Consider the following 20,493-nt stretch of genomic DNA (forward strand, 5'->3'; position numbering starts at 1 on the left):
CGACCAGATCGCTCTATTTAAGACGTTTCGTGGCACTGCCCAAAATGTGCAAGCAGATTATCAACCATGCCTTCCCCAAGATAAAACAGCTCAAATCTCTGTTATCGAATTCTTATTACACTATAAGAACCAATCTCGAATACACCCACCACACTATGACTATCAGTGTCAATTCTCGGAATATCCATAATATGGCTACTCGTGCCAATTTTTTTCCCACAATCTGACTACCAGTCTCAGTTCTCGAAATGCCTATAATATGGCTACCCGTGTGAATTCTTTTCCCTCAATATCACTACCAATGTCAGTTCTCGAAATTCCCACAATTTGGTTGTCTGTGCAAATTCTTAGTGCCACAGAAGAAAGAGAGAGAAGTTTGCTGGAAATGCGTCGACGAAAAATATGAGGGAGAAAGAAAAAGTTGAATAAAAGCACATTCAACTTGGGGCAAGAAACTGTGAAGGGAGGAAACTTCTATTTATAATATGAGATTTTTTCTAAGTTCTTCATCTCTCTTATGTGGGACTTGGGAGTTGTTTTTTTAAAACTCTTCAATATGGGACTTAGAGTTTTTTAGATTTCACACCCAAAAGTTCCCACTAGTGGCTTCCAACAAACCAAGTTCTAACATATCCAAATGCTAGATGTATGCATTACGAAGAAAGCTGGGATAACATATATGAGAATGTTGTGTTGGATGAGTGAATACACTATACAAGATGTGATTACGAATGAATCACATTAGGGAGAAAGTTTATGTAACTCATATTTTAAAAAAGATAATAGAATCATGCCTTATGTGGTTTGGAATATGTGGAGGAGACAATTAGAAATCTTAGTAAGGAAGACCAAATGGAGGTTAATCCAATTTTTAGAGGTAGTGGATAAGAAAAATCATAGGTAAAATGATTAGTAGAGATTTAGAGATTAATATTTTGCCCATTGATATAATTTATGATAGAACATCATATCGTCGTTCATTCATGTAGCCGACCTCATCTAATGAAACTAAGACTTGATTGTTGTATAATATATCCAAAAACAACAGCAGTCGTTGGGATTCACAATTTACACAATGATACTTCATACAAATTTTGGTTGAGGTTGAATGGAACTTTTATTTCATGATTTTCATACATGAGAAGTACTTCATATACAGATATTAAATTTTATGAACTGCTAATACAGTATAAAGTTTTGGCCTAAGGGAAAGGCTAAGATAAGCCTTAGACAGCTTGAATTGGTGCCGCAAAGGTAAAATGTCTGCTCGTTTTAGTTAATGTATTGCTCGTTTCAGTTGATTTGCACCATTTTAGACTGATGCTTCAACAATTGTGCATCAAATAAATTTCCGGCGTCTGATTTCGAAAAATGGCTAGATATTGATAAAAACCAAGGAAACAGCAGATATGATAGGAATCCAAATCACCAAATTGGGAAATTGCAGAAGAACAAATACATGTAGAGAGCATTCTCAAGTTCAAAGGATTTCACTTTGTGAGTGACAAATACTATAATTGCAAAACAAATTCCATCTCCCCTTCTTTCCCCTATTTATGTAACAGAGCTCCTTCTAACTAACTACCCATCCTAACCCTTCTTGACTACTTTACCTTCCCTTTATTCTTCTTAGCAAATACCATGATTTACAAAATGGTCAAACAATGATGATTTTATGTGTAGATTATCTAGAATTCAAGATGGAAACCAATGAATCAGCAAATTTATGGAGTATCAGTAGGAGCATTGCTTTTTGCTGTGCTAAAAAGTTGCTTGAGTCGACCTGATGATACTTTTCGGATATATGCTAATGCTTCAATTCTGAATTCATTGTAATGATGGCAGTGTCTTATTGCAGGGAACAAAAGCCTTATTATTAAGCACATATGTCATGGTTATAGGTCTACCCTCATCTTTTAACCCCAAGGTGTCTAGAAAAATGATCCTAAAATATCCATAGACAACACTTGTTGAGGTTTGCAATTTAAATGATGCTACTAAACATAACTTTTGGTTGGGTGATTGAATAAACTTTTCTTTCATAATTTCCATGCATGATTAGTATTTCATATACAAATGTTGAATTTCATGAATTGCTATGTATTGAAAAGTTTGACCACTTGAAAGGCCAGCCTATTTGTGAATCAATAAGAAAATAGAAACAAGAAAGGAAGACAATAATATAAACAATTGGTGCTCCATGTTTAAAATTTGTTTCATACTGCTGTTGCCACACTAATCAATTGAAGGTAATAGTGGACCCATCTCAAGTCCAGACCCTCCAAAACTACCTGGTTCGGCATGCTTCACCCTACCAAAGTGTCGAATGTGACGCAGAAGTCTTGCCAGGAAGGTGTTTTGGCATATGGTTGAGCTGTCACAGACCACAGCTACATGCTTGCGTGCTCTTGTGATGGCAACATTGATTCTTCTGCTATCCCCAAGGAATCCAACAGCTCCCAATGTGTTCGATCGTACCTTGAAAAGAAAAAAGGAGGGGTCTGACAATGTTAGTTCCACACGTAAAATTGGTACTGGATAAATATTTCATCACAGTATAGTGGTTTTTCAATTCAGAATCCTATGAATCTCAGGATTTTTGAGGTAAGATAATCAAACTGTTGGTAGCAGATTATTTATGTCAACTAACATTAATGTAGAGTTGGTGTATTCTGATAAGTGTTTTGTGTATTTTATAAACAAAACAGAGTATGACATCAGATTAAAAAGTAAAATGTTTTGGCTCCATTGAAAGGAGGGAACCAGAGAATAGAACAGAACAGAAGGTTTTGTTATGTCCCATCTCTTTCTGTCCACGCACCAAATATACTACGGTTACACATCCTTCCAATATCCAAACTTGTTAGTCATAAACAAGTAAAGATGAGACACAGTGCAAGCATCCTAGTGACAGTATATCTGTTTAAGGATAAATGCTTCATTTACAGAATCGAAATGAACGTAAATTCATACTGTTACAACTTCAGTTACAAGGGATAGAGTAAGATTTGAAATTTTTTAGAGCTCAGTGATAATGGTCATAATTATATTAGGTATGGTGGCCGAGAAACTATAATAAAAGTTGACAAAATAATATCCGAAGCTTTTACTGCAGTAACAACCCATAGAGATAGAAATCACTTTCAAGTTTCATCTAATTATTGACATAAGAATGTCTATGGTCTAAGTGGTCTGAAGTTTGATCCTTGTTGCCCTCTTTTTCATAATAAAATAAAAAATTGCATCCGCACATCAGGCCCAAAAAACTAAGTGAGAATGTTGAAGATAAAAAAACCATTCTTGAAATAAGGTGCTTAAAATTATCTTTGCTGACTAAATTTCATGATTTAGGATAGGATGGTGAATTACAAAGGGGTTTGTGCCAAGAAATGTAGCATAGTGACACATGCAATTAGGAAAGCATGGACCTTCAAATTACATGTAAGGGTTGCATTATGATGATGTTTTAAGTTTCTCATGTTTTGTTATTCATTTTTATTTTAAGCTACAAGTTTATTTTTTTATCAATAAAAAATAGTTGAAACTAGGCATAAAGTTTGGATTCAGATCATACCATGGATAAAATTACTGCATCAGCTTCCTGACCTTGAAAGCTATCAATTGTTGCAACCACAGTACCTGCAGCCTCTGGGATCTCATCAAGCATATCCCTCAAAAGTTGTACTTGAGCAACGTAAGGGGATTGTACTACAATAGCAGTTGGGGTAACACCTGCATTTCAGATTCAAATTAACAAGGTAAATCTGATATCAGAAAACACAGGACAAAGTTGTCACAAGATCAAAACCCAAAAGACTGAGCTTGCATTGAAAAAAATATGACAATAAAATGATATGCAGTAATATATTTATCCTTTTCTTGGATTGAAAATGATATGCTAAAACATTAAGAAGGGTTAGAAAACTAGAAATACTACAAGTTCCTTACTTTTTTACATTAGTTCATGCACAACATTGGAATCATGCACTTCTTTTGGGACACATGATTCTAAAAGCTATATGGCCAAATAAATAAATTGAAAGTGTCAAACATAATTACCAGAGTAAGTTAAGGAAAATACATGCTGCAGAACTATATTGGCTTCTCCTTCATTATAAAGTGAGCCTGTCCCAGCTGGGTCTAGACGCTCTTCACAACCAACTGACAGAATTCCATATGGCATTCTAGTATCAAGCAATAGTAGAGGGCATTGTGTTATCCATGTACACTGCAGCAAAAGCCAGGTCAACGTTTCCATTCTTGTAATGAGAAGTAATACGAAATGTACTATTATAGAAAAATAAAAAAAAATATTTGTCACATCCACATAATCCCTGACTAAAAGGCATACATAACACAAAATACAACAAAATAGGTAAGAAATCCGTAAAATGGTGGTCAACAAACAGTTTTTCATTCATTTCCTCTATTCATGACCATATAAAACTGCTTCATCAGAAGTCTTGTGATTTGTAAATCTACAGCATTAGATATTGTCTATTAAGATAAGAAATCATTCAATAGGCAGCCAAGTGCAAGAAACTCCCACCTAGTGGGATATGGAGATAGATGTACAAAGTCTTACCCTTGCAAGCGAAGAGACTGTGTCCAGGATTTAAACCTATGATCTCCAGGTCACAAGGCAAACAACCTTAATGCTACGCCAATGCTCAGCCTCTTAATCTAAGCAATCACAAAGCTATCAGTATTGCACCAACCTGGCATAAGCTGCAGTAATTGCAAAAATAGTCCGATATTTGTGCACACGGTAAGTTTTAGGATGATTGTTGCCAATTTTATTTCACTTTCTTTCCGTGTCTGGTTCATCATCAAACATAATATCGTTTGCCAATGAAATTCTGCCTCAACTAGCCTCTTTATGAATGAAATGTAATATGTGGGAGATTAGATCCTCCATTGGGCTATGTACCTCCCTCAATTATCTAAGTGCTTAAACACTATACCACAAAAAACATAACATTGTCCAACGAGACTTTTTTACATACAACTTTTTCCAACAACTTGAATGACTTTGAGTATCATAGGAAGAAGGTCCAAAATTCTTTGGTTAGATCAAGATGTAATGCACATTAATAGAATCTTTCACTTCATTGAAAATGGAGATGTCATTTATGGGAAATAATACCTTAACAAAAGGAGAGTCTACAAGAAGATGAGAAAATACAGTCTCAGAAGATTTCAACAATCCTCCATACATCTCCTCTGAGGCCCAGCTAGAAATTGCATCATTCATACGGTATTGTGTTGTTAACCTGGTAGTGAGAACCCCTTCATGCAAAGTTGTAGCTCTCTCCAGTAGAGATATTCCTAGACCACCTTCTAAGGCCTTTCTAGATAATATGACAGGAGCAAGTTGACATTGATCACCAGCAAGAATACAACGCTTTCCCTGCAATATAGGAATCCAACAAGAGGGTTCAATTGCCTGTCCAGCTTCATCTATGACAACCAAGTCAAAAGTATCTAGCCTTCGAATCAAAGGATCGGCTGCTCCAGTATTAGTAGCAAGCACAACCTGAGCACTGGATAAAACTTCACTAATTGTCTGCTTTTCCTTTTTCTTCAACGACCTTCCTAGCTGTTTCAGAAGTTGGCGTATGCCCGCAGCTAGTGAGTCATCCTTTAAACAATGACTTAGATCTTTCCTTAGATCCGATTTCTTCCTCTCACACTCTTCTCGAAAAGGTGCAAGCTTAGCATTCACAATATCTGCCAAAGACTTTGAAGACACAGTTTTTGATATACGAGCTGGATTCCCAACCCGCACAATATTTAATCCAACATTTGAAAGCTTTTCAACCATATTGTCAACAGCTGCATTAGTAGGTGCTGTAACAAGAACCCTTTCTCCTTGCTGAACAGCACATGCTATAAGATGCTTGAGTATACCAGTCTTTCCAGTACCAGGAGGTCCTTGGATAACCAACACAGGCCTCTTCTTATTCAAACCCAGAGCAATTGTTCTCTGCTGAGAATCATCAGTGGTTTCATTTCCTAATAGTCCATTCAAATTTTCTTCTTCCCAGTCAACCACATGATTCTTCTCAAGCCATTCAACATCTTCTCTGTCTCCAAATAGTGTAGCCACAACAGAAATTGAAGGATTGTTCTTGCACAAACCATTCTTCTGAAGCAGAACTAAGGCTTCACAGTTGCGCTGGAAAAAGTAATAAGAAGCTTATTAAAGGATGTATCCACACATATGTAATCAGTGAGCTATATGAAGGAGTAAAATATCAATGAAATTAATAACAGAGAAACATCATAGTCTAATTATGTTTGTCTATTTAAACTGGTTGCTAGAATTAGAATTATCTTTTTACCAGAGAATGTAGGTAGTGGGTTTTGGGTAGTTAACACTTAACACTTTTAACCAGATCACCATATCCATCCTTTTTGTAGCAGGTGGAAGAAAAATGTAACCACGAGGAACATTTGATCACTACAAAAATGCATGAGACTCTCAGCTAGTGAGGTCTGAGGATGGTAGATGTACTCATTCTTACTCCGCAAGCGAAGAAGCTGCTTCCAGTATTTGAATCATTGACCTCATTGTCACTAAGCAATAACTACCTTAATTTTAGTGCATTACATTAATGTAACAATTAAAATAAAATGGAGGGAGTATAAAATAGAATTGATCAATGTCAATAGTCACAAATACAAAGTGAGGAAAGCCAATATGATGTAAGAAGTGCTCAAATTTTGGCTGCAGTTAGTTAGCATTGAAACACTAGCACCATCTTTAAGTGGTGAAATTTGATGTTTTACACTGAAACTTTAGGCGACAGTCTTTCTATTTTGTCAATTGTCATCTTGTCAGTTGTAATATCAATTTTCAAGCAGTAACAAATTGGTTTTTAATAGTTCAGTTTCAAGGGTTAGGAAAGGCATATGCATATTGACACCCTACAGTAAATACACTACTCATTATCAGACTGTTCAGCTTCTAGACCAAATAGCATAACTCAAGTCAACTAACTACTAGTTGACCATATACTTCTCATTTTCCTTTTGGTAGAAATCACAGAATTTATTTTGTTCTTCATTAAACACAAGTGTGCGTACACAAAACTTATTAGTTAGTTGTTATCGATACATAATTTTTCCACAAATGTGTCTTGGAGCCATTAAATGTTTTGGCAGTGTAACATGATAGACTTTAAATTACCTCATAGGTAAGAGCATCAGCCAGTCCTTGAAAACGGTCAATGCGCACACTCTTCCCAAATAGTTTAGAAAATGTAGGATCACCATGAAGTGACTCTAAAGCAACACTAATAGTACAGCCATCATCTCCAAGATTGTAAACAAATCCTTGCATGCAAGCAGTTGTAACTGTACCCTTTCTGTCACAGGTTCGCACACAAACCATGTCTCCTGGTGAAAGAGTAGTAGGCGGTAGCCGATGATTCCCTTCGACCTTGAATAACACTGAATGCATTCCCTCAAGTCCTGTTTACACAATCAAATATGATCATACTAATGTCTAGATATAGTCCCTCATTAAACACTAAGCTGATAAGATTAGCATTCTATGGTCAAGTGTTTATAGTTTATACATTATAAAGACAGGTGCAGTTAGAAATTTAACTTATTGATTTTCTTAGGGTCTTGTTACTCAGAGTACATAAATATCCCCTGGATCACATTGAATTATGATTTTCATTCTGAACCTAGAGGTAATCCTAGTCAATATAGACAGACACACACAATGAATAAACTCAATAAGTTCAACTGACATATTTTACACAAATATATTATTCTTGTAAGTAGACTAGATCAATAAGATGTTTAATATAGATCATGCCTAAAATATTAATGAATTTACTCTACCATGAGTCATACTATAGCGAGGGTGAGCTTTGGCGCAACAATAAAGTTGCTTACCTTGTGACCAGGAGCTCACATGTTCAAATCCTGGAAACAGCTTATTTGCTTGTGAAAGTAAAGTTGCATACATATATCCTTCCAGACCTCACTAAGTGGGAGTCTCATTCACTAGGCACCCCTTTTTTATGACTAATACTATAGCATAATTCATAAGCAAATCAACAATGCACCTTCTTTTACAGAACATGAATTACGTGAGAGCAAACTGCAGAAGGAAAGTTAAGACAGTGTCAGACCTTTAGAGGTACTGATGGCAGTTAAATTGCAAATGGTGTCACAGAGTTCTTGCTGAGGCTGGCTATGGCTAACCAAGAACTCAATCGGTTTTGATGAGTCTGAAGTGCCATATGGTTTAGGAACTGCATCCAATTCCTCCTGAGTGTACTCCAATTCAGAATCCCTTTCAATCCATAGCAGCTCAGACATGCTGCTGGTGAATTCGTCAATTCTCTGCTGCATTGCCTTGACCTTTTCCAAGTCCATTCCTAAAACCCCTTGGACAGTCTTTGGCTGTACTGTCTTTCTTGCAACCGCCAGATGTTGATCTGTAAAACAAACCTCTCTCATTCATAGCTTGGAGCAGCACACTAATTCAATATAATAATTAAAACAATGTTTCAAATTGCACTATGGAACCGCAACATTACAGTAAACATAATGATAGTGCAAGAACAACCACAAATTAAAACATTAAACTAAAGTAAGATGGGTAAATAAGCAATTTAGTGTTTACAATTATTATTCTCCAATTGTAGATTAGACCCCAATGATTCCACATCACCTGATGCGGTCACAATATTGCGGTTGCAGGCTGCAACCGCATCATATTGCAATTGTGGTATGATATGGAATCATAATGATGTGGCCGCATTGGGTCGCAACACAACAGCATCGAACCTCATTTCGGTTATATCGAATTTAAAAATATATTTTTAATCACAAAAAATAACTCATATACCGTAATCACGACCACACCCGAAATTTGAAACACTATTGGCTGTTTAATCTATAAATGTTTACAAGTTAGTCGCTAAATTTATAAAATTCACATTACAAAATCATTATTGTATCTCCCATTCCATCCTTGTAGAACTACTAACTGTCAACTTAATCTAAACACATAACTTTCTTACACTCATAAATAATCTTAAAATCAGTTTCTCAACAAAACACATCCCAGCATAGAAACAAAACCTGAATTGACAATTTCTTGAAGCAATTTCCACGACTGAGTTTGGCGCCAATCCCGAACCAAGTCCTTACTCTGCAACTCACTGAGAACACAACGAAGTTCTGTCTGAAAATGATGAAACAGAGTCGGATAATGAGTGCAAACCTTCAAACAAAGAACTTCAAACCCAAGAGGCAAAGGAACAGCTTTAAGAAAAGGTTGAGCTTCGATAACGAAACTCAAACCCGGTCTCATCCTTTGGCTCAACTCGGAGAATTGAAACTCGGTTTGTAACTCAGCTGAAGCTAAATGAGATGCCATTGCCTTCATGCTTTGACGTAGCCACATGGAAACGGTTATTCCAAGATCGTTTGATCCTAAAGGGTCTCTGTTTTGGTGATGAAGTATGTTAATTGGTTGGGTTTGGTGTTTTTGTTGAATGGAGTCATTGACCAGTGTTGTTTTTGTTTTGGTTGCGTATGGAATTATGGTTAGTGCATTATTGGTGTTGTTATGTGTTAAGAATGAAAAGGAAGGAATGTGAGAGTTATTTGGTGATGGAAGTAAAGCATAGAGGAAGTGAGTGAGTGTTGTTTCCATTGAGAGGGAAATAGAATAAGTTCGAATACTACCGATCAAAAATCATTCATCATTTCTAAAAGAATGTATTGTTTAACTAAAAGGAGAAGTGGGATTAGAAGATAAACAAGGGGTTTTGAATTTGAAGAGCGAATTGTGTTTGATTAACACGCAAGAACCAGGGAATCTGATTGGCTGCTAAGATTTTGGGTTATTCTATTTATTTTATTGCTCCACAATATTTCACCACTGATCATGATTGGTTTCTTGTACAGATCAGCTTTACATTCAAAAGGCTTATCCAACTAAAATGTTGACTGAATGAATTAAGTTAATTCGGTCTAAGAGGAAATTACATATAAAATTTGATATTTATATATGTTTCATATAAATAAATATATATATATAGTATATATATTTATTTATTTATATATTATGAAGATCATTCACCATTCGTTTGTATTACCTTTTTAATAATCAATAATAACTAAACATAAATAGTGAGTAATACAATAACAATATATATAATTCATATATATATTTTTTCTCTTACATATAATGCATTTTCCTTTTTTTTTATAAATTTTCTTTTCAATATCAGTTATTCTAATGAACACTTAATTTAGTATATGAAGTGGTACATATATATTTGAGAATCAAGTGCATATATTGTACATATGATGAAAATATACATGATAATATTTACAGAAGTGAGATGATATTCGCATTGAAGATGTAAATTATTTGTATTATAGTGTCAAAAATAATTAGCAAAAACAATTGGAAAAATATTGTTAAAAAAATGTTACAACCAAATGTAGTACATGCTTTGGGGTAAATTTATATTATTGTTATGTACATAATTGAACAAATATGCACGTATAAACAAAAGTTCGGGGAACACAAGTCGTATAAGACTTGTTCTTTATTTGACTTTAAATATTGACTGAGACTAATTCTTGAACTCAATCAATTACTTAATGATATTCATTCTTATGCAAATACAATTGAGACTGGACCAAACTGGTGACCGGATAAAGTCACCTCTTATTTTTTGTTGAATCGGACACTTGTTGGCTTGAATTGCTTTGGGTGGTTCCAAAAAATTGACTCTCACGCTTAAGTTAATATTTTCAGATGTATTTTTAGAATAAGAATACATATAATTTCTTTATGAATGATTTCACCTATTTTTATACTATAAGATGGAGTAATCTACATTTTAATGGGAGGTCTGTCATCATTGCAAGTGACATGATCTTGTCTTTTTGAGCCTATCATATTGACACTATTGTGGAGTTGGACTATGCTGACTTTTCCCTATCATGTTGTTATCGTATTTTCCCTTAGCTATTGTAACAGGCATGAATATATTCAGCCATAGGCCAATTTCTTCCTTTTCCTTCAACAAGTACATATTCAATTTTTTTGCTTGTTGGGCTATTCATTATTTGTTTCATGGCCCAATATTTGTTTGTTGCTGTTTTGGGCTTGTGGTTTAAAGCCCATCATTGTATCTTGGCGGGTTAGTTAGGCAATTTTGCTTTATGTAGTTTTGGTTAGGTTAGTTGGTTACTTACTTTCCTTTTTGGTTACTTCACTTGAAGTGTGTAACTTCTTCCTTGAGTTTGTAACTCTACTGAACATATAGCAATAAAAAGTTTGATTATTGTTTTCTTCTTCTCTCTTTGATCAATATACCAATCCATCAAACCCTTCCTTAATTCTTGTCACACCACTGTTAAGTGGAAAGAACTACCATTCATGGGCATAGCAATGAAGCTAACCCGACAATCCAAAAACAAACTTAGATTTATCAATGAAAGTTTGACACAACCACCATTGGATGATTCCCTATATGATCCCGGGATAAGATGCAATACAATGAAACTATCCTGGATTCAACATTATGTGGAAGAATCCATTTTGAAATCAATCATTTGGATTGATTGTGCTGCTAAGATATGGAAAATTTTGCAAGATAGATTTTCTTAGGAAAATATGTTTCGTATCGCTAAGTTATAAGAAGAATTCTACCATTTAAACCAAAGTAACCTTATTGTTTCTCAATTTAAGACCTTGTATTAAGAAATGGAAAATTTCAGACTTATTACCAACTGCAAATGCATCACACCTTGTTCTTGTGCTGTGATTCAATATATGAAAATTATATAAAACAAGATTATGTTATTAGATTTCTAATGAGATTGAATGAGCAATATGCTCAAGTTAGGTCCCAAATAATGTTGATTGATCCCCTCCTAACTAGATAGATTTGACACTAGTCCAACTCAATTCTAGTTATTAGATCTGTAACATAGTTATTAATTATTATTGATTAAACGGCAAATAGAAAGATTTATTAATGTATATTTTTTACATATAAAATCATGTACTGCTAATGTAAGCAGATAGATTTCTTGTTTAAGCACTTAACCTATGCTGGGTTATAAATAACTGTACTATCAAAGCATGAGCATAAAACCATGTTTACATTCACAAGTATTTTGTATAAGTATATGCTAATTAATGAAGTTAAGTGTAGCATATAGTTTTGAAGACTTGGTGGCTCAGTGCACCCAATACCCTTTCTGTTGAATCTTTTCATGAGCACGCCGAAATACCTGCTTATTTGCAGTACTTGTTGAACCACACCCCAATGTTAAGGAAACATTCGAAGTCAGATTGCGGTCTGCACAACAAGGACGAAAATCGAATGAGACAGTATTCAAAACCATGATTGTGATTCTATGCAGTTTGAAGGCATATGGTAATGTAAGACTTGTCTACCTTTTGAGTGCATGAACATCATTTTGAAACATAATGACTTTGACCTCAACTCCTTTTTCCTTCAAAGCCCTAGCATACTACATGTTAAATAATGTCAAATTTTCCATACAAGTCCATTTAAGAAGATAAAACTCATGAGCACTTACTTGCAGTCCATCGGAAAGTGGAACTCGAAGATCTTTAGCACCTAAGAGGAAAAGTGTTGGTGTTTTTACCTGCACAAGTTATCAAAATACAAGCTATAATGCCAGAAATCAAGGGTATGCAGTAGGATATATCATAATGATATTCATCTCCTAATGGTACAAAACACACTCATTGAGAGCTCTTGTTATGCCAGTACAATTCAATCTAATAAAAGTGTTCAGTTCAATGCAAGAACCTTTGAGGAGTGTGAAATAGGAGACTTGCTATAAAAGAGAGCCAAATCTTCTGCTGAAGGTGCTTTAGTAAAGCAATTTCGAGCAACGGTTCCATGAGCTTCTACATAGCACCAATCAGGGATATCAGTTGTACCAACCATCAGTGTGAAGTTACAAACAGGATTTATCGCGGCTGCTGCTACGAACTTCTCCGGTGCCTGCAGCAAAGCCCTAATTTTATTGTCAGCAAAAGCTACCATCGTTCAACAAATTCATAAATTCAAAAAATAGAATAGAAAAAAGTTGCATTTTTTGTTAAAGTGAACACTGGTATTTTGTAAACCATTGCTCCAATATATCCATATATGTTAAGCTTCTAAGAAGCATTTTGTTGTACTATCCTTTTCTTGCTTCTATTTTAGCAGTTTTAGTCATGATATGATATCTATGTGGAACACAGTACAAGTAACTTGTAGAACCAATCGAACTCAAACTTGGTTTCATATGGGTTCCCAATTATAACTGATTTTATGAATCTGTTAAAAGTCCTACATTGACTAGAATTGTAAACTTAATGTGGTACTTAAACCATAAGGCTTTCCCACCTAAATCCTAACAATTGGTGCTTTCATTGAGAGTTGTGTCACGGAAAGAGCTATAGGTTAGATTAAGATATATTACTGAATACTAATAGGTGAGTGAAGCCACCAGAAAGAGAAAGAACTACCATCGGGTCAGTGTCGATAGAGTGAAAGCCGTCTTGGATGTTGGCCCTTAAAGGGGGTCACAACTTAGGACTCTCACATTGACTAGAATAGTAAAGGACATAACCACTAGGGGATAGTATGATAGGATGTGATGTTTGGGTAAGAGATGCTTGACAGAAAAATGCAAAGTCAAAAAGGGCACATAGATGGATATGTCAGAAGTCATAGTAACTACACTTAATGCACCTGACCAATTAAGTGGGTTGTCAAAAAGCCACCATGTGAAATGCCAGTAACGGTAATCTTGGATGGACTAGCAAGACCCAAGTTGATGACATGATCAATGGCAGAGAGAACATCATTGACATCCTACAGTTGAAAAACTAAATCATGATCTAACCCAGAAAACATTCAATGTAGTTATGTGACTAGCTTAGAAAAAGTAAAGCTTCACCCAAATAACATTACCAAATCTAAGTGTTTAGGAGTAGAAAAAACAAATAAATACCTGGGACCCAACTCTTCCTGGGAGAGATTGTAATGCTTCCTCACCAAATCCTAATGAACCTCTGAGAAATAATAACATTATAATAAGCTTTAAAACAGATATAAAATAACATATTATAAGCCTTAATATAGTTACATGTCTTCATCCATATTCTGATATGTAAAAGATCCTCCATGCCACGTGATTATACTGGGTTTTTTCTTATGTATGTTGACAATTACATTCATTTCTGAAAGAAAAACACTATGAATATCACAAACTATTAAAGGGCAGCCTGGCGCACGAGGTTTCCACCTAGTGGGGTCTGGAGATGGTAGATGTATGTGGCCTTACTCACGCAAGCTGATGCTGTTTCTAGGATTTGAACTCATGATTTCTTGGTCACTAAACAAAAACCTTCACCAAGACTCACCTTCATCACAAAATGTTAAACTAAATAATTGGGATGCAGATGAAGCTTAGAAGACTCCAGTCCTACCTACCAAATCTAATTAATCCGTTCAGACTCATCATTGTAGCACAACAGAAAAGTAACTTCAATTTTTTGTTGTAGCTATAAGATTTCAAGCAAAAACGTCAGCACCCTCTCACTTTCGCCCTTACCTTTTCCGCTATCATTATGAAATCAAAATAGACCTTATACATCATTTCACACACAATTCTAAAGTCCAAAATGTTTACTACAGTTTCTATATATAGACTATGTATGAATATATGCTAACTTTCAATTTAAACTATGTAAGAATATATTTTGTTAAGAACTAAAGAATCATGCTCCATCTCTCATCTATCAGTGTCATTCATTTATTTTCCTGTGCATATATTTTTTTTGAGGGATTTTGATGTTGTAATATACAGGTTCTAACCAAACCTCTTACTGATCATTCAAGCTAGCTAATCAATCTAATTAGGCACACTTTCCATAAAAACTATAGCCATAAGTCCATTATCATTAGAGTTAAATCAATAACCTCTGGCACAGAGACCAGTATTTGTATGAGAGCATCCATCTCCCATAATCAAACAGACTAATTTTAATCAACCGGAATATGAACAAACTTTCAAACTCTGTAAAAGTTTAATGATATATGGGCCCAAAAAATGCTTGGAAATTCAGAAGTATTTTGCTTACCTGTAATTTACAATCAGCAAGCTGTATCCAGCTGAAGACAGAAAAGCCCAAGACTTAGAAAAGTGTGACAAAGAGACATCTTGTGGCCCTCCATGGAGGATCACAATCAAAGGATTCAATACATCCTTGTTCTTGGATCCAGAAGTCACAAATATAGCTTCAAAAGGTTTACTAGCACCTGAAATAGAAATAAAAATAACAAATGTTACAGTTATATAGCCCAAAATTTTGAGTGAGATCTATGAAAAAGGGTAGAAGTACACATTTCCAGATGTACTAAGTCATCAAATACATGCTTGCATTGCTTGAAAGATGATCTTGGTCAATTCAATTTTCCAATTGCTTCAAATGGTGACATAAAAATTAACAAATAGATAACAAAATTCTTTTATGTTTATTGTTGCAAGTGTGGTTATAGTTATGCCCTTTATACTTAGAACTGAAAAGGTTATAAGTTCACTAATATCTCATTCTTCACTTTACTAATGTAATTATAGAATCAAGATTTCCCAAGCTTTTTTTCTTATGAAGTGTTAGACCTTTTTAGTATGAAGGGTTAGACCTTTTTCGTTCAATATATAAAATGTTCATCAATAAGGAGGTGAAGTAATCTTTTTTTTTTATGTACCAAAAAAAGATTACTTCACCTTCTTATTGATGAACATTTTATATATTGAACTTTATAAGATGTAATGAGATGCTTTCTCAACTAGTTCGCAAGATTAAGCACATGAAATCTCACGAAGTCATTCAACCTAATGTTAAATGTTAGTGAGTAAGAAATAAGTAACTTAAAGACCTCTTGTTAGGCCATCACAAACATCCTTGACTGGGATCTTCAGTATAGTGCACTGGAGAGATGACAGCAAAGATCTAACCTGCAGCCGAAATCCAATGATTCACTCATAAACATACGATATGTGTTTGACAATGGTTCCTATATCTCAAAGAAAATAAACCTTGTCAGTGCATCTGAATATGGGACTGGATATGGTTGACCAACTCCATGTACTATTTTTCATTCCCTTCTCAATGATCATTCCGTATTTTATTTGAGGAACATCGACTGGACTGCTAGAAACTGCGATAAGATTGTAAAAGAGATAGTATATTACATGTTTCTCAACTCCAATAGGCCAACTTATTAAAAAATTGAACATCTGATGTTACTGCCAACAATATTGTTCCCATCCAGCATAAGAAGATTCCACGAAGAATTCGAGTCTTCTGGGCTGATACGCAATATTTCTCCACTAAAATATGATGAAAAAAGAGTAGATCATAAATTACTCCTTAAATCCTTGTATAAATGGAATATAAAAATATTACCATTTTTTATGGTTACCTCAACACATTCACAGAGAGTAGAACTTCACTACTGTGCCAGATAGATGATATGATCATAGTTCGGTTATCAGAAAGCCAAGGATTATTGTGGATAGTTGTACAGTAAAGCCCGGGGAAGCAACCATCCTCAGCACACATCACAACAGGAATCTTCAAAATTGAGAGAAATCACATGTTATTAACTAACAAAAATATTAAGCATGTTATTAACTTAGAAGTGGTAGCATAGTGAAGAAGATCATTTTCGTAACATAAACAGATTAACTAAAACTAAGATTTCAAAGGCCATACAAAATTATAAATTAATTCAGTTAAACGAATCACATCTATAATAAACTGTCTGGAATACGAAGAGCTTACGATGTCATTAATCTTGGAAGATTGGTATAGTTTTCCATCCGCGGGCCAATCAATTCTGTGAAGTGAATTGGTTGCGTTGTGAACTCCAGAGTCCACTGCACTTCTTGCAGATAAAAACACTAGGAACCTTCCATCTGGGCTGGTGGAAGTTCATGAATAATGGTCAGAATTTTAAGGAGGCAATTTCTCAACAACTAATATAATTTCATGAAGCAGTATTACATTAACTAGAGACTTCTCTCTTCGTTCACGTAGGAGACGGGAAAATAATGACCACAGGAAATCAAGGCACAATGTTATATATTAAAGGAAAGTGAAAATTAAGGTAGAGAAGGAAAATCGGGATGGTTTCTGCAAGATTAACATACAAACAGAAATGTTATGTTATAACTTTTCTAAATAGGAATGTGGAAAAGTAGCTAAAATCATTGTATTGAAGAAGTTAAACAGGTCCAATAGTTGAACAGACAGAACAACGTTGGTTTTCTGACCAGTTAGACAATGTCAATTACATAGCACTTTCTTCAGTATTAACCACTGAGACATAGAGGAACTGAAGGCAATCAAGAATCATGACTAAATTACATCAATTTACTGATTAATAAAGCACCTTTTGAGTTTCATTAGGGGATATAAGTGTAGTGCAGGTAAATAAACTCTCAAGTCATAATATGCTTTATCTCACTAGGTAAAAGGAATGATGGAAGTATTTTTTCTGTCGGAACAAGTCTCTACTGACGAAATGTTAGGATGTCTAAGTTTCAAATTTCAACTTCAAAGGAAAGTAGCTTTAGAGAAATATATTTTCATATTTTCCAACACTTGAAGAAATAACCAATAAAAGTGAGGCACTTCAAAAGTTCAAAAGAGAACTCTGTTCTTGAAAAGAAAATATTTCTCTGAAAGAAGCTTATCCTTTCAACAACCACCATCCACCAGTGCCTGCTACTGCCACTGACTTCTGGCCATAGGTAGTAAGAACAATAACTTGAATTAGCCACTGATCACCTTCATCTCTGGCTACATTTTCTATTATGGTGTCAATAACTTATCACATTGCACACCGAAAACTAGGTAGTTGTGCAGAAAAAGTATCACCCTAAAGTATATAAAAAAAATGGAGGCAAATGAATAAATGCAAAAATATAACCACAAAATACTTGCCAAAAATCGTAAACACAAGTATATGACACTACCAGCTTACCTAAATCGTGGGAAGTAGGCACTGCTTATGGTTTGAGTAAGGTTCAGAGCACGCAAGTCTTCAGTCGAGCTACATGTTACAACATTATTTCTATATTTCAGTTCGGAAATAACCAACAATAAACATAAACTTTCTTAAAGTTTTGTAAACAAAGGAGGTTAGGAAGACCTTACTAAAGTGACTTACTGGAACTCCGACTCATGATGTGGCGCTCTAACGGCATATATTGCACAAGGCCTGTTAGAGCAGTACTTGATACCAAGTTTTCTTGTGCCAGATGACCATCCAACAAAAACAAGATATTGTTCCCGGCCTTCAGTAAATGGAGCCCACACAACTTGGCCAATACTCAAAGATTTGTCGATTCCTTTAACAGCGTGTACCTCTCCACTGTGAAAACACTAAATAAACTAAGGTTTCTTACCGAAGAAACATATCTAAATGCATTCTGATGTTAATATAAAAGATCGAAAACCTGTTGATGTTGATAACAAAAAGTGAAGGTTGTCTCTTTCCAGCATATGTTTCTCCCCAATCATCCTCCCAGTCCCCTTGACCTTTCCAGCAACCATAATCCTTGTCTGCACCACTACCTTTCTTGTAGCCCATGTGATCAAATGTCGGCTTTTCAGGAGAGGGCTCTTCTGCTACATATGCTATGAATGTTTCATCCAAGTTCCATGAGACTCCCTCGAACCTAAATCGTAGAATAAAGGAACGGGCTTTATAATGCATGAAGTGTCAAAGTAACTTTAACCGAAGTGCTGCAGAGGAAGCTGGCTTTATCTTTGCATTCAACATCATAGAACATTTTAATTCAAACAACTAATACCAGATACCAATGAGATAAAAAGATTCTAATAGTTTAACATTGAACAGTGTAAAGAGATTACTAATAACAAAATAACTAGATACAATCACTTTACCAGCCATCATTGTATACCGAGCCATGTACCAACTGGGGGATATGGAACTCCTTCTCTATTTGAGAAGAACTCCAAATTTCAAAACTTGAAGGAGCTTCATTCTCGGGATTTCGAATTATTAGAAGTTTAGATCCAGAAGGTGATGGAACAACGATAAAAACCCCAGACATCTCTATTGGAAATGGATCCCACAGAAACTTGGCAGAACTGCAACTTTGTTTTAGAATGTTACAGGACATAATCAATTTCCTTTTCTTGTTTCCTAAAATATCTGGTTGGGTTATAGAAAACATTCCCTGTAAATCCAGAGCTATGAACAAAAATAACACGTAGCTAGCAATTGAACTAACACAAGACATGAAGAACTACACAGCGAAAAGCCGAAAAGAAATGAATGAACAAAGGATTCTTACTTGCACTGCTGTGTGACTTAAAAAGCCATGCCTTGTCAATGTCAGGAATGCTAGTGAATTCTTGAAGTAGGTTAGACAGATGAGCATAATCATGCTCAGTGGTTGTATCTACCAGAACTGGCATTTCCTTATTTATATCCATTGCTTAAACAACTAAGAAGCCTATCAGTGGTAGAGCTGAAAGATATTCATAGAGGAAGACAAAGAAGAACATTATTTCATTTTTGGGATCAAGCTAATAATCTATACTTTTCGTCAAAAAAAATTACATATATAAAACATTACTTTTTAAAGCACTAGCTACTACATGGTAACACTATATGCCGCCTCTAAGGATCTCTTTGCGAGTTGGATTTTGGAGGGGAGGGAAAGGAAATGAAAGACTTGGGAGCCATGCAGTATACTTGTGAGATGGCTCTGAAGCCTTCCCTTTCTCTTCATTCCCCTCTAAAACCCAACTCGCAAACGGACTCTAAGTCTCTCTCCTCTATTGTCAATATTGATAGTATTTGGTATGCAAACAGAATCGGATGAAGTAGGACAAAACATGATGTTTTGTTTGGTTCTGTTCTCTTTGGTTCCAACCCTTCAGTAATGTTTTGACATGTCTATCAAACAGTAGATGCTCATGCTACATATATATATATATATAAGCTTTTAAAATTCATAACTAATTTTGAAATGTATTTATCATTGCAAGCAAATAAGCATAGAGCAAGTCATGTATAAAAGAGTGCTTGTTGCACAGAAAAGAAAGAGTGAATAAATAGTGTTGATGTTAGTGTTGTGTAAACACAATATAAGTATGTAAAGGCACCCAGTGCAGTAGATTCAACCCGAAAGGCAAAAACTGTAATTGATATGGATCCATTCTTCAAGAATGTGTACTACAGAAAGAGGAAGCATTAGTAGGGATCCATTCCTTAAGAATGTGTCCTACAGCAAGAGGACATGGGATAATAACCCTTGACCAAGATTTTAAATACCGGTTGTGGTAGCCATTTCGGCGACTCCCAAAGGTTATAGACAATTATAGGAAAATGAGGCCAACGTAATATTGCAACTCTCAAAACCTTAACA

The 20,493-nt window shown here is 35.1% G+C and overlaps 2 protein-coding genes across 4 annotated transcripts; both read right to left on the reverse strand.

The window, feature by feature from the left end:
* LOC109352403 (DNA-binding protein SMUBP-2-like) lies at positions 1,914–9,780 on the reverse strand. Of its 2 annotated transcripts, XM_019594382.1 has the most exons (7): positions 9,109–9,780; positions 8,151–8,459; positions 7,193–7,476; positions 5,147–6,178; positions 4,060–4,228; positions 3,575–3,732; positions 1,914–2,478 (listed from the first exon to the last, which is right to left on the reverse strand). In XM_019594382.1, exons 1-7 carry the CDS (start codon positions 9,683–9,685, stop codon positions 2,236–2,238), a joined length of 2,772 nt encoding a protein of 923 aa, XP_019449927.1. In that variant the 5' UTR covers positions 9,686–9,780; the 3' UTR covers positions 1,914–2,235. The 2 variants fall into 2 exon arrangements, 1 of the variants encoding a protein (XP_019449927.1); XR_002108359.1 differs by lacking the exons at positions 1,914–2,478; positions 3,575–3,732 and adding an exon at positions 4,586–4,728 and having other exon boundaries at positions 4,143–4,228.
* Positions 12,132–19,648, reverse strand: LOC109352404 (acylamino-acid-releasing enzyme-like). 2 transcript variants are annotated; one of them, XM_019594383.1, is made up of 17 exons: positions 19,414–19,646; positions 19,001–19,310; positions 18,550–18,771; positions 18,261–18,464; positions 18,075–18,143; positions 16,871–17,009; positions 16,509–16,660; positions 16,334–16,416; positions 16,123–16,244; positions 15,963–16,041; positions 15,164–15,341; positions 14,032–14,092; positions 13,770–13,892; positions 12,837–13,034; positions 12,601–12,669; positions 12,455–12,531; positions 12,132–12,356 (listed from the first exon to the last, which is right to left on the reverse strand). In XM_019594383.1, the coding sequence occupies exons 1-17, from the start codon at positions 19,553–19,555 to the stop codon at positions 12,293–12,295; spliced, it is 2,292 nt and encodes a 763-aa protein (XP_019449928.1). In that variant the 5' UTR covers positions 19,556–19,646; the 3' UTR covers positions 12,132–12,292. The 2 variants fall into 2 exon arrangements, with proteins under 2 accessions (XP_019449928.1, XP_019449929.1); XM_019594384.1 differs by lacking the exons at positions 12,132–12,356; positions 12,455–12,531; positions 12,601–12,669 and having other exon boundaries at positions 12,879–13,047; positions 19,414–19,648.

This window comes from Lupinus angustifolius, chromosome LG07 (genome assembly GCF_001865875.1).
Source record: "Lupinus angustifolius cultivar Tanjil chromosome LG07, LupAngTanjil_v1.0, whole genome shotgun sequence".
In the NCBI taxonomy this organism is placed as follows: domain Eukaryota; kingdom Viridiplantae; phylum Streptophyta; class Magnoliopsida; order Fabales; family Fabaceae; genus Lupinus; species Lupinus angustifolius.

Coding starts and splice junctions, on each gene's coding strand:
- LOC109352404 (XM_019594383.1), bottom strand. CDS start 19,555: ATGGATATAAATAAGGAAATGCCAGTTCTGGTAGATACAACCACTGAG. Junction 18,144..18,260: donor CATCATGAGTCGGAGTTCCA/GTAAGTCACTTT, acceptor TGTAACATGTAG/CTCGACTGAAGACTTGCGTG. Junction 17,010..18,074: donor GCCTACTTCCCACGATTTAG/GTAAGCTGGTAG, acceptor AACTTCCACCAG/CCCAGATGGAAGGTTCCTAG.
- LOC109352403 (XM_019594382.1), bottom strand. CDS start 9,685: ATGGAAACAACACTCACTCACTTCCTCTATGCTTTACTTCCATCACCA. Junction 6,179..7,192: donor CTGATGCTCTTACCTATGAG/GTAATTTAAAGT, acceptor TACTTTTTCCAG/CGCAACTGTGAAGCCTTAGT. Junction 3,733..4,059: donor ATTTTCCTTAACTTACTCTG/GTAATTATGTTT, acceptor TCTGAAATGCAG/GTGTTACCCCAACTGCTATT.